General features: G+C 34.4%; 1 protein-coding gene and 1 pseudogene across 9 annotated transcripts; one reads left to right on the forward strand and one right to left on the reverse strand.

Annotated features, from left to right (window-relative positions):
• Window positions 1–285: 285 nt before the first annotated feature.
• Window positions 286–5,196, reverse strand: LOC130982744 (glutamine-dependent NAD(+) synthetase-like; annotated as a pseudogene).
• Window positions 5,197–6,143: 947 nt separating this feature from the next.
• On the forward strand, window positions 6,144–8,649 carry LOC130973818 (uncharacterized). 9 transcript variants are annotated; one of them, XR_009084443.1, is made up of 4 exons: window positions 6,144–6,603; window positions 7,558–7,605; window positions 7,826–8,149; window positions 8,372–8,649. XR_009084443.1 is itself a non-coding variant. In XM_057898700.1 (3 exons), exons 2-3 carry the CDS (start codon window positions 8,030–8,032, stop codon window positions 8,510–8,512), a joined length of 318 nt encoding a protein of 105 aa, XP_057754683.1. In that variant the 5' UTR covers window positions 6,144–6,603; window positions 7,558–8,029; the 3' UTR covers window positions 8,513–8,649. The 9 variants fall into 9 exon arrangements, 6 of the variants coding, with proteins under 6 accessions (XP_057754683.1, XP_057754511.1, XP_057754749.1 ...); XR_009084435.1 differs by having other exon boundaries at window positions 7,886–8,149; XR_009084432.1 differs by having other exon boundaries at window positions 7,558–8,149.
• The last annotated feature ends 4,940 nt before the right edge of the window (window positions 8,650–13,589 follow it).

Raw genomic sequence — 13,589 nt, forward strand, 5'->3', positions numbered from 1 at the left:
CGTGGGGGATTTCAATAAAATTTTACATATAGAGAAAAAAAAAGGGGCAACTAGCTTGTCAACATCTGCTGAAGACTTCAGAGCATGGATAAATGATATGGAGTCAGTGGACTTGACGCTTAATGATCGCAAGTATACATGGTTTAGAGGTCAATTTTGTAGTCATATTGATAGAAGCCTGGTTAACATGGAATGGTTAGACGCGTAGCCAGATAATCGACTTAGAGGAAGGCCGAGAGGTTTATCAGATCATTGCCCATTGATAGTGCAAGATAAAAGAATAGTTCAAGGTCCAAGACCATTCAGCAGCCTAGACTCGTGGTTCACAGATGAAGGCTTCCTAAGGATGGTGAGGAAGAATGGAGGGGTTTGGAAGATGCACAGTTTCTGGATAAGCTGAAGGCATTGTCAAAATCGCAGGGTAGATGGCACAAGCAGAACTTTAGGAATATAGCTGAGAAGATAAAAAAAAGTTTGAGGACGCGATCAAGAAAGTGGACGATATGGTTAGCAACGGGGTATATGATGGTACAATAGAAGCAAGAAGAATGGTGCTAGTAAGATGTTGTGAGATATGGTACATGAGATAAGATATACACTGGAAATAAATGTTCAGATCTCGACATGCCAAGGAATGGACAGAAACACAAGATATTTCCACAATATCGCATCAGCAAGAAGAAAGAATAACCGGATTGAGTCTTTAGTGATTAATGAGAGATTGGTAAAGAATCATGCAAGAATTAAGGTCGCCACTAGAGATTTCTATAGAAAACTGTACCAATAGGAAGCTTCGCCAAATATTAGGTTTCGAGATGGTCTAGTCAATCGGATGGAAATGGAGGAAACTCAAGCGATAGAGGTGTTACCGTCGGAGGAGGAAGTGGAGGAAGCAGTATGGGATTGCAAATCATCTAAGGCGTCGGGTAGTGATGGATATAACATGAACTTTATAAAAAAGTGCTAGGAGGAGATTGAAGTGGAATTTACTAAAGCTGTGATGACCTTCTTTGAGACGGCAAAGCTACCAGGAGATTTTAATGTTACTTGGGTAGCGCTGGCACCGAAATTTGTAGGTGCCAAGGAAATAAATGATATTAGACCAATGAGTATGGTTGGATGCATTTATAAGGTGATATCAAAAGTGTTGACAAGAAGAATGAGGAGAGTAATGCCAGGCTTAGTTGGGGAATCACAGAGTGCTTTTGTCTAGGGCAGAAGGATACATGATGGAGCGTTAATAACATGTGAAACTGTACAATAGCTAAAACTGAAGAGGAGTGCGTCAGCAATCATCAAGTTGGACTTCCAGAAATCCTATGACAGAGTCAAGTGGAACTCTGTTAATATTGTGCTAGAAAAGATGGGGTTCGGTAGAAGATGGACAGCATCGAACTTCATGTTGTTGTAATGATATATTCCATTATTACCACCTCCACTTGACAAAAATCTCATTTGGCAACAAAACACATACCAAATATGATTTGTAATTAAAAAATCACAACTGAAAGGGTTCAGGATCAGTGCCAGAAGATATAAGACAACAAAATATTACCTGAATGTAGTTAGAACGTATAGCCTACAGTTCAGCAGTAGGCGGAGCTGCTTCAATTTCTACCAAAGATGAGTAACCAAGATGGACGGCTGCCCATCGCAAGAATATTCTAAGGTCCTGTTTACTTATGCTACCAATAGGATTTATATCTGCTGCACTGCAATCATACTGTAAAAGAGATAAACTTTAGTAATTGATGTGAAATGGACCACAAAAATGAGAAATAATAGCAAACAATTCAGAAAGTAATAATTAAAATCTGTGTAGACCTTTCTCAAGTAACCACATAACCTTCATCCACATTTGAGCTCCCCAATACAAGATAAAACCCAAGCTTGTTGTGAACCCACGGCAATAGTGATGCTAACATAAAAGCGAGCACCATCCTTATTCTAGCTTGTATGTTCTGTAAGCTTAGATTCTCAACATTAGATCCACCATCTACTTGTAAATGCATACAAAGAAATTATTTGACCAATAACAATATGAAAACATAAAAATTAAACACATCAGATTTCCAAGCTTTTCGTCAGGATAAAAATGGTTAGATTCTCCACAATGAAACTAAGTTTCTGCCAGTTTGATCAGTCAGTAGCTAGGTCCTAATATCAATATGGAGATCTACATATGACTATTTATATTTGTAACACTTATTTATCTCATTATCAACATACTCTTGGGCAGAAGTCCAAGTGTATGAAAAGTCAAAGTTATCGTACTTGCTAGCTATGATTAAAATAATTCACTTGTCCATGCTTCATTTACCTTATAGCGTGGTCTCTTTTTTGTAAGTGTTTGGAATAATGATAGAAACACAGATATAACTCCATCAATGGAAAGATCAAGGTGCCATGAACCAATTTCATCAGCTAACACCTTGGCCTGTGACCTTGTCATGTCCAAACTGCAAGGAAATTTCTTTTTTTAACATTATGATAACATGTGAAGGAAGCAGAGGTAGACTGATCTTTATGAACATTGAGAGGATCTATAAAAATAGCAGCTATAAACTCAGTTGTACGGACGAAGATTGAAAAATAGAAAGACATTAAATTACTTACCTATTTTCAGATCCCATATAAACAATATAGAATATTCGCTTGGCAAATTCTCTGCTATCAATAGGATATTGTCTATCTTTAAATTTGTAGTTTCCTATTCTTATCGCATCAGCTTTAACTTGTTCATCTCCATTTGGAATTTCTGCAGGCAGAAGTAAATCACTAATGAATGACACATAAACTACAAGGTTTTGTTTATTTGACCTCTTCCTCGTTTGAAAAATATAAAAGAAAAAAAAGATAGACATCCTAATTTTATTACTAGAAATTGTTTTAGATTGGTTTTAATAAAAGAATTCAAAACACACAGAACTAAGAAAAAGTACAATATCAATGAAAGTCCAATTCCATAAGAAATTCAATAATCATCTAATTATGTATCACCTCTTAACCACCCTTCCTTGAGATCCTTTCATTGGTGCTACATAACAGAGGTTTGATTAGTGGTCAGTTAAATAGTATGCTTGTTCCTAAGGGTAAACCACAAAAAATGCACTCAAATTATTTTAGCGCTAATAAAAATATTTTTGAATTTTGTTATCAATAAAAATGCCCTTAAAATATTTAAAAACATGTCAAAATGCCTAATCATGATCAAAGGCCTGTTCCGTTAATGGAAAAAATGTGATGTGGCTAACGGAGTATTCAACGTGGCAAGTGAGACTTTGACATTCTCTGTTTGTCACATCGTTCTTTTCAATTAGCGTAGAACATTTTAGTTCATAGATGTGAATTTTTTTTATCACATTTTTAAATAATTTGAGGATATTTTGGTCAATAATAAATTTTGGAGACATTTTTGCTAGCGATAAAATACTTTGGGTGCATTTTTGGTGGTTTACTCTTGTTTCTAAATAAGCAGTATTTATTTGTATACACTATTAACATAGCTTCTACATACTGCCACAAGTTGGGCAGGTGATAGAACCTTGAAGGTATATCAGAACCTTGTGACATTATCTAAAAGTTGCAACTCAAAATAGTAACAATGTGCATTACCTTTAGTAGAATGGAAAGACGATGTTTAAGATTAAAAGGTATACAAAAACTATATGGTACTTCCATTGAAGGAACCTTAGTTTTACAGCTTGCTTGCTCTTGAAAGCTACTTGCATATCCTCTTAGGTTTGCCACCTACCAATATAAAAAATGGAGTTATGAAACCAAATCTAATGTCAACAGTTGAGGATTAAAATGGCATTGCATGCATTATAGGTGGGAGGTCATGCAACAAATACCATATCTAGATCCATTTGTGCAACCACAACCGCAACATCCTTTAAAGAAAATTGTGACCCTTGTGCAATGAGATCACTATTGACCACAACACAAGCACAACCATTTGTTACGAGTAAATTTAAAGAAATGAACAAAAAGGTCACATAAGTAAAATCTCCAAAAGATGGAACAGAAGCTAAAATAACAGTTAACGTGTCCATATATCAACTTGCATATATTTGAAGGTATTCATTCTCCAGAATATGCATTAGACACCAACTTCAAAGCATTATGTCATTGTATTAAGAGAAACATATTCTACCATACTAAAGACGGTCACCATCACATCCTTGGTGATTGCTAGACATGTATACTCCATCACGAATGTGAGTGGCATCTATAAAAGCACGAAGACGAACATCAAGCTTTTTAAGTTGGTGATGACTTTCACTGGTATTCATAAATACTTTAACTCCATTCAATGCAAGCTCAGAATGTGAGAGAGTTGGAATAAATAGCTCTTCACAAACTTCAGCCGAAATAGCTCTACAATTTTGAAATAAACATCGAATCGGAAGTTGGAATGACAACAAATAAATTAAGGATACACAAACACACAGTAGTTGGAACACATTAGTTCTTAACATGCATTTACACATTATCTAGAATTCATAAGTAAACACACTATATAACCCTTAAAAAAAACTAAACTAATAAACACTTTAAAAATATAGCTTGTGATTATGCAACATACATGTCTTTAAACTTTAGAAATCCATAACCAAAGAGAACCGATGTCTGCCCTAACGCCTCAACTATCTCGCTGGGAAGCTGAAAATGGACAAGTTGATCTCTCGGCTTCCATGCCGTGAACCATCGAAGTTCTCTATAATTGCCATCGTTCGCAAGCCACATCTTTGGGCGTATTATGAGAATCTTGCGATTCAAATAAAGAACCTGACAATTGTAGCACTCAGAGTCCTTGATAATAGGCACTCCAATGTTACACACAATTCCATCCGTCAAATCACATACTAAGATATCTTTCAAACATTACCATCTGAAACTAAAACCACAACATACTTCACAATGTAATCAAATCAATTTCCATCATTTTCTAATTGGGAAAAAAGAAAAATAGAAAAAAGGAACGAGTGAAGTTATTACACGTGTGTGACTGGTGTCGAGTTCCAAGAAATGGTCTTCACAGCCATAGCCAGTAAGCTCGAGCTCAAGGTCGAGCCTAATGACGGCGCCAAATTGTTTAGCAATAGCGACGAAATCCTAGATTCGCTGAGTGTTTGAATCGAAGTCCATGGCCCAATGGTTGAGATTGCAAGTAGCAACTTTCAATAGCCTCATCCTCACGAACTTAGAATGGAAACCGAAAAGAAAGGTTTATTTGTAATGGAATGTAGCAAGTTGTTGTTATCGAATGTGTGAATTTTGTTTATTCTATTCTCCTTAGATAAAGTGTACATATTAATATTTAGTTTGGCCAACTAAACTTACATATAAATTAGTCACAAAAAAAAAACTTATATATAAATCTTAATTTAGTCTTTTAAATTTTATTTGCATTAATTTAGGCTTTAAATTTTATAAATATGACTCGGTATTTATTTGAGTATCATTAAATTAATAAAAAAATTTAATAAAAAATATATTTTTTTAATATTTTAATATTGACAAATTTCTAATAACAAAATAAAAGAACTAAAATATAAAAAAACTATTTTTTTAGAAGTTACAGTTTACATCTTTTTAAAAAATCTTTTTTTCTGTAAAAAAATATTTTTTGAATAATAAATACACAAAAAAATATTTTTATATTATTTTACCCAATTATAATTGATAGATAAAAATAATTTTTATATGAGATATTTAAACATTAATTTTTTAATTTTTTTAAAAAATCTATTAGAAAAAGAAAACTAAAAAAAATCTTTTCGTAAAAGTCAGGGTTCTGAAAATCTGTTCGAACCGGCCGGTCGAACCAATTGAACCGCAAACCGATAGAAATTCTGGTTCAGACTAATTACAAAATTGCGGGATTAGAAAACCGACTTTGAACCGCCAAACTGGCTAGGAATCGGTCGGTCAAAAAACGCCGTTGTTTGGCCTTTTCATCTAACTCGGCAACCCTATATCAATAACCCACTAACCCTTGCTCCAATGTTTTGAAAATCGGACTAGACCGGCCGGTTTGAGCGGTCTAACCATGAACTGGCAGCAATTACGGTCCGGTTTGCCCCCTGACCGGTTTAAAAGAAACGGCGTCGTTTTTGGCAAATTTGGCTTACTTCCACTCTTGGTTCCGAATCTCCGTCGTTTCTTTCTCCCTTTCCCCCTCCCTGTCTTTCATTCACAGAAACTCAGCCAAAAAACCCTAGCACTGTAAGCCTTCACCACCGCCGCAAGGAGTGGCATACTGCCGCCGTCCGGCCGTCTATCTAGCTTCCCTCGTGCTCCAAGTCTTCAACCCCTGTTCGCTGTCACCGATCGCAGTTGCTTCCTCGAGCTCGGCGTCCGTCGTCTTTGTCTGTTCAGCCGCGCTTCCGCCGCCGTTTGTTTGCCGTTCACGTTCGCGTCTTCGTTCGCGTTCTTCGCTGTTCAAGTTTGCTCGGCGTTCACCGTTCGCGTTCACTCGCCGATCACCGTTCGGGTTCGCATTCGCGTTCGTCTGGAAGCCACGTTGCTCTGCTTCAAACTCTGCGACCAACCCGCGCGCTCAACCTAGCCGTCGAACTGCTCTCTTTTGTAGCCGCCGTGAGTTCCCTAAACCCGCCACCAGACAATACCCTCACACAACACCAATACTCTGCTTCAAACTCTGCAACTTCTTATTTCTATTACAATAATTAATTATTTGATTTGGTAGTGGTTTAGATTTTTTTCATAGACTGAATTAAAGTATACAATAGTTATGTTCTCTTATCTATGACATTGATATTAAGCTTTGAAATCTCTTATTTTGTTTTAAGTTTACCGCACTCAACATGTTTGATGAAATGCTTTAACCATATTTCGGGTTGGTTTTATCATTTCTAGCTTTTAGAAACTTAGTAAGTTGATTGCATGTGAAATTAGAATAATTGGATCTTAGTAATTAGGAAATTTTAGCTGCGCAAATAGCATCTTTGTAGAAAACATATTAGCATGATGATTCCACTTGCATTAGTGTTCTTCTGGTAAATTTTTGGGCTGCTGTTGTTTTAATTTGCTAAATTGTTAGGTTTCTGCGATTTAATTTGTTGGATTTTCTATTTAGGTCTTCTTCTTGTTTATTTGCTAAATTGTTGTTGTGTAGTTATTGTTGCCTTTGAGATTCTTGCTGGATATTGGTGATCATTGATTTATTATATGCTTCATGTTTTCATTGTTTTCTTCTTCTGAAGGAAAAAAAATTCTGTTTTCATTGTTTTGTTTTGTTTCAGAAATTAATTTTTTGTGATCAATGCTCAAACTCTAAATGCTGTTCTGCTGGTTTTGCTGTGTTTGTTTTGTTTTGGAAATCAATTTTTTGTGATCAATGCTCAAACTCTGAATGTTGTTCTGCTGTTTTTGTTTTGTTTCAGTAATCAAATTTTTGTGGTCAATGCTCATACTCTGAATGTTGTTCTGTTTTGTTTTAAGGCTGTGTTTGGAAGAGGTGATTGATTTCTGAGTGTTGTTTTGTTTTTGTTTTAAAGTTGTGTATTGTGTTCAAATTTCATTTTGTAGGAAATTCTTTGAGGTGTATAAGAATTAAGAAGGAAGACTATTTCAACGGTATTACTCTGTTGATTCTGGTTTGCTACAAGCTTGAACATAGAATTGAAGAGAGAAACCCTTTATTATTTCATCATTGGCCTATTTTTGGCATTACATATCATTGTAGTTTGTTTATTCATAGAACTAGTTGTTTATGATCCCCTTTTGAAGTTAAAAAATGCAGTAGAACAGTGTTTAGATCCAGTTGCTTTATTCATTGAATTTTTTATAGAATCAGGTGTTTATTATAAAACGGTTTTTCTGGTTGAACCAATGAACCAATGAACCCGGTTTTCAGAACCTTGCTTGCTCCACACAAGACACAACGGCGCAGCACTCCCTCTCCCTCCCTCACCCTTGAGCTCGTCCTTCCCCTCACCAACGGCGAGCTATCTCCGTCACTTCCGTCCAACTGCTGGACTGCTCCCGCCGCCGTCGTAGGATGGAGCCTCGAAGATTACAGTTGCCATCGTGCAGCTCTCCACCATCGTCGCCGGACTCGCCTCCTGTCTCCGTCGCGCACCTCTGTTCCACCGTCGCCGGCGTCAGCTCGGTTGCACCTGTCAGTTCTGTCACTGATTCCCCCACTGTTTTATACTTTTATGCTTCTAGCTTCAAGGTTTTTCTTAAACAGTAATTGTTGAATAATTAATTAATTATTGTTGAATAATCTGTAAACTTGTTACGAGTTGAATAATTGTTAATTAATCTGTGAATTTTGCTGCTGTTATTGGTTGAATAATTGTTGAATTTTGCTGCTGTTATTGGTTGAACTTTGTTGTAGGTTGCAGTGAAGCACAGTCGCCAGGATCGCCTCCTGCCTCCGTCGCGAACTCTGTTCCACCGTCGCCGACGCCATCTCTGTTCCACCGGCCAGCGCTACTCCCTTGGATCTGCTCTGCTCTGTTCTATTCTATACTTCTAACTTCTAGGTATTATTTTATAACAATAATTGTTGAATAATCTGTGACAGTTGAATAATTATTAATTAATCTGTGAATAATTGCTGCTGTTACTGCCTGATTACTTAAGCCACTTGGGCAAATCTATTAGTTTATGCTATTACCATATATTCACACTGTATTCCCTCCCAGATCAGAAGCTCACCAACTTTTTTATGCCTTCGGTGATGAATTGCTTCTTTAGTTTTATGTTATCTTCTTCTACATGCCCGAGGCCTAGCTAGTCAAATGTTTGTGCAATATGACGTATTGTTTTCAATACCGATAACATATAAATAACTCTATGTAGGTAGATATGTTAAGTAATAATGTGTATTATACTATATTGTTGCTAACCATTCAATGCATTATTAATTTATTATTCAGATCAGACTCTTATTATTCATCCAAACAAGTTCTCGTATTAATAATTTACATCACATATATATATATATATATATATATATATATATATATATATCCTAAACATTTCTCTTTACATTATTTCTTACACAATCATTATTAGTTTAATGTAAGTCCTCTTTTTTTCTTCATGTCCAGCTTGATCGGTCTCTCTCCACTTTATCATTAGAAAGATAAAGTGGGTGAAGCAAAAGTAAAGATAATCTTTTCCTTATTTATTCATTTTTTTTTTTATTTTTACCCTATCCTTTCAACTTTTAAAAGATTAAAGTATCGTTTTTGTCTCCAACATTTGGGGTAAATCCTATTTATGTCCCCAACATTTAAATCGTTCTATTTGTATTCCTAACGTTTGTAAAAGTGATTCAATGTTATCCTGCCGTCAATTACACATCATGAATGCTTTAGTTTGAGTTTTAAAAATCTCTTCTTGAAGTTAGAATACAAAGTTAAAACTAATTCCTACAACATTTACGTAATTCACTTTTCTAGGGACATAATTGAATCTAAACACAAATAGTGGGTATAATATTAAAATCGAACACATTCAAGTGAGACCTAATTGAGAATGAATACATTCAAGTGAGAATAATTGAAAAATATAATCTGATTTGTTAGTATAATTAATAGTAGGATAACATTGAATCACTTTTATAAACTTTAGGGATACAAATAGAACGATTTAAATGTTAGGGATACAAATAGAACGATTTAAACGTTAGGGACACAAATAGAATTTATCCCCAAATTTTTGTCTTACTTTACTCACTTTTAAAACTAATTCCATTGATGATTTTCATGCATTTTGAATACAATACTTACTATACAATGTTAATGTAGGTATACTACCTATCTCACCTCCTACATTGTTTATGTTGCCCCTTTTTTCCTTCTCTCTTTTGCATTTTCAAGGTTTTGCAGTTGACTAATGTTGCTCATACACTTAAAATATTAGCCATACATTGCCCTACATTGAAAATATTTTATAAATCCCTAGGAAGGTATCCCTAGAAATCACTCTCTTCTATACTTATATGCCTTCTTTGTCTTGCTTTACTTAGTAACATGCCAAACTTTACATTCTCTATTGGGATTATATTCCTTCATTATAAATGCATTAATGTAGATACTATATATCCCACATTCCCTTATATTATCTAAGGCTATGATAGGTATATGAACTCGTGGGGTTCAACTATAAGACTTTAATTTAATTTGTTCTATGACAAACAAATCTAACTACTCATGTGTAATCTAATTGCCCAAGAAGTGCGCAATCATAGCCATTTTGAGGCACTGTCTCAGTATATATATAAATTTATTACAAATTAAAGTTACATTTAAGAATTTACTATTAGTCAATATATTATTACATACACAAGTAAAATTTAAATTCTTAACACTTATTTAACAGACGAATAAATTAACCACTCAACTAATCTAAATTTGATCAGGGTATACAATATATATGAAAATCCTTTAGAATCTTCAATTTACAAAATCGAAATTGCATAAAGACAGTTCGATCGAGTCCATTTTGTTGGATGCATGCCATTTGGAGTGATTAGCGGCTAAGAAGGAGGGTTTATATTTCGGATATGTTTGACATCCATTAATTAAACCATTTCCTTGTTAATATGTTCAATAAAATTTTATATAATCATATATTATTATACTAGTCCAAAATTTGATTCAACTATTCAATAACAATTTTTTTACAGACATAAACATCTAATTGAATAATGATGTACACTCTTTTCAGTCTCCTATACTTTTAGGGCATAATAACTAGTCTGTTAAAAAATATTTATTGTGGTCATAACTCATAATATTATGTGAAGTAAATGCTGCCAAAATAATGAATCCCATGATAAGATGGCAAAATGTGAATGAAGTTGTTAGCGCAGAGACATATGGGGTCCAAAATGATTGATTGGCCAAGATATGGTCATCAATTTCAAAATTATCTTTACATGATTTTATATAAGAAATTAATGAAATTATGGCTTAGTAATATTGATTTGTCATTCATCAGTCAACTTGGTCAATCTTTAACTTTATATCACACTCACTTGAGCAAAACATGAATGGAGCACTCATCATTATTGAAGGATTTTCCCGGATTGCACTATCGATGATCAAGTTGACAAAAAAAAGAAGCGCCTTTTGTTTAGACGTCGGAGTGTGAAGAGAGTTTTCAGACTTTGAAGCAGAAGTTAACTTCAGCACCTGTTTTAATCTTGTTGGAACTGCATGAACCATTCGAAATGTACTATGATGCTTCTCTGAAGGGTTTGGATTGCGCGTTGATGCAACGCCGGAACGTGGTAGTGGACGCATTGAGTCGAAGGTCCTTGACAATTGCTTGGATGAGGATCAAGGAGGAGGAATTAGTGGATAAATTTATGGATCTTACATTGAATAATGGTGGAGTCGCCGGAGGAGCTTATTTGAATCAGTTGTAGATTTCAAGTACGTTTAAGATGGAGATTCATAAGGCTCAGTAAGATGAGCAGAAGCTTCAGCAATTATTCCAACCAGTTGGTGAAAAGAGGCTTGGAGATTACACCAAGGATGATGAAGGTTGTGGAGATACAAGGGGAGAATTTGCATACCGGATGTCTGGAATTTGAGGCAAAAAAAATACCATTTGAGAAATAGATCCATTTGAAAAATGGAGAAATAGAATCCATAAACGTCATGTCATTCAAAATAAAGATTTAAAAAAATGTGATTCATATGAAAAAACCATATCAATTCCTTACAAAAACCAACAATTAGGCTCATTAAAAAAAAAGACACACACACAATATGAATATGATCTTTGTTCATATCAATCCATTAAAGATAAGAAAGACTCATATATTTCTAGATATGAATCATCATTCCAAGCAAATAAAAAAGAATTTTTTTCTTATAATTACAAAACATGTAAACAAAAAGGATTTGATCCAACGAGCGATATCTCTAATGGCAAGTGCTTTTCCTTGTGTGGATCCTATTTCAATGGGAACTTGATGAGTAGATCCGCCTACACGTCTTGCTTTTTTGTGTTGTGAATAGACATTTCTATTTATATAATTTTTATTTTTTATTTTTCTAATATATAAATATTCTAATTGATCGAATTTGTTTGACCTAAAGATGATTCTAGTTTCTACTTTATCATAAGTAAGGTTATGCTTTTACTAAAAAAAGAAACATTTCTTATTTTTCAAATCTTAATATAGATAATATTAGAATATCATTGGTTGCTTGTATCATTAACCATTTTCCCTTTTTTGGATGATAGGAACTTATCATGAATCCACTGATTGCTGCTGCTTCTGTTGTTGCTACTGGGTTGGCTGTAGGGCTTGCTTCTATTGGACCTAGGGTTGGCCAAGGCAGACTTTTGTTGGAGGCTCACATTAGTGGGTTTTCTTTTCATCCAGAAAGCACGAAGATGTTTTAAGACTTAAAGAATATGTTCTGGTAGCCTGGGATGAAAGGTGGTATAGCCTCAACGGTATCCAAGTGTTTGACGTGTCAGAAGGTGAAGGTGGAGCATCAGAAGTCATCAGGAATGCTACAGCCTCTTAAGATTCCTTAGTGGAAGTGGGAAGGAATCGCGAGGGATTTTGTGACCGGTTTGCCGAGAACTAGGTCAGTAACAGCCTGTATACATCCTGACTTACCTCCTTGTAATGTACTGTGTCAGCAAGTTACAAGAATTGTGCCAGAAACTCAGTAGGTTCTTCCTGCGGAAGATCGGAATACTGGCAGTTTTGCTGCACCATGACAATGAGCTGAGGATTTAGCTCAAAACTGCCTGCCTTGATGGGAGGTATACAGATACTACTCCCATATGCAGCAGTAGCGGGATTAGCATATGATCCCAAAGTCCTTCTGGACTGTTCATTTCCACTTAGATCCATGATGGAGAAAGGGAGATGATGTGAATTACAAGTAAAATATATTTTTATTTTTATTTTATTTAGTAAAAAATAACCGAAATAAGAAAATGAAATAGAATAAGGTAAAATAATTAGAAGATAAAATATAGATTTCGAAAATTAAAAGAAAAGGAAAATAAAAAGAAATTTGAATGTGGAATTGACTAATTAATTGAAAAGATTTGAAAGTTTTTGAATATGAATTTTTTTGAAAAAGATGTGAATTTTGAATTTTTAAAACTGAGATGAGATAAAATAGAAAGTTTTGAAATAAAATCTGAATTTTTAAAGTTAATTTTCGAAAATTCAATTTAAAAAGGAGAAAAGATATTTTTGAATTTAATGAGGAAAGAGAAAAACAATAAAATGACACAAGACTTAAAATTTTTAGATTTAATGCTCCTTGTTTTCGAAAATTTGCAGGGAAAACACCAAGGAACACCAAACTTAAAAATTTTAAGATCAAAACACAAGGAAGACTCAAGAACACTTTGAAGACTTACAAGAACAACAAGAACAAAATTCAAAGACTCAAAGAACTCAAGAACATATAGAAAGAACACCAAACTTAAAATTTTTAGAAAACCAAAATAAAATTTTCGAAAACTAAAAAAAAAATTAACAAGAGAACACCAAACTAAAAATTTGACACAAGATTTAATCAAAGAAAATTTATTTTTGAAAAGAAAATACCAAAAACATA

Source organism: Arachis stenosperma, chromosome 1, assembly GCF_014773155.1.
Source record: "Arachis stenosperma cultivar V10309 chromosome 1, arast.V10309.gnm1.PFL2, whole genome shotgun sequence".
In the NCBI taxonomy this organism is placed as follows: domain Eukaryota; kingdom Viridiplantae; phylum Streptophyta; class Magnoliopsida; order Fabales; family Fabaceae; genus Arachis; species Arachis stenosperma.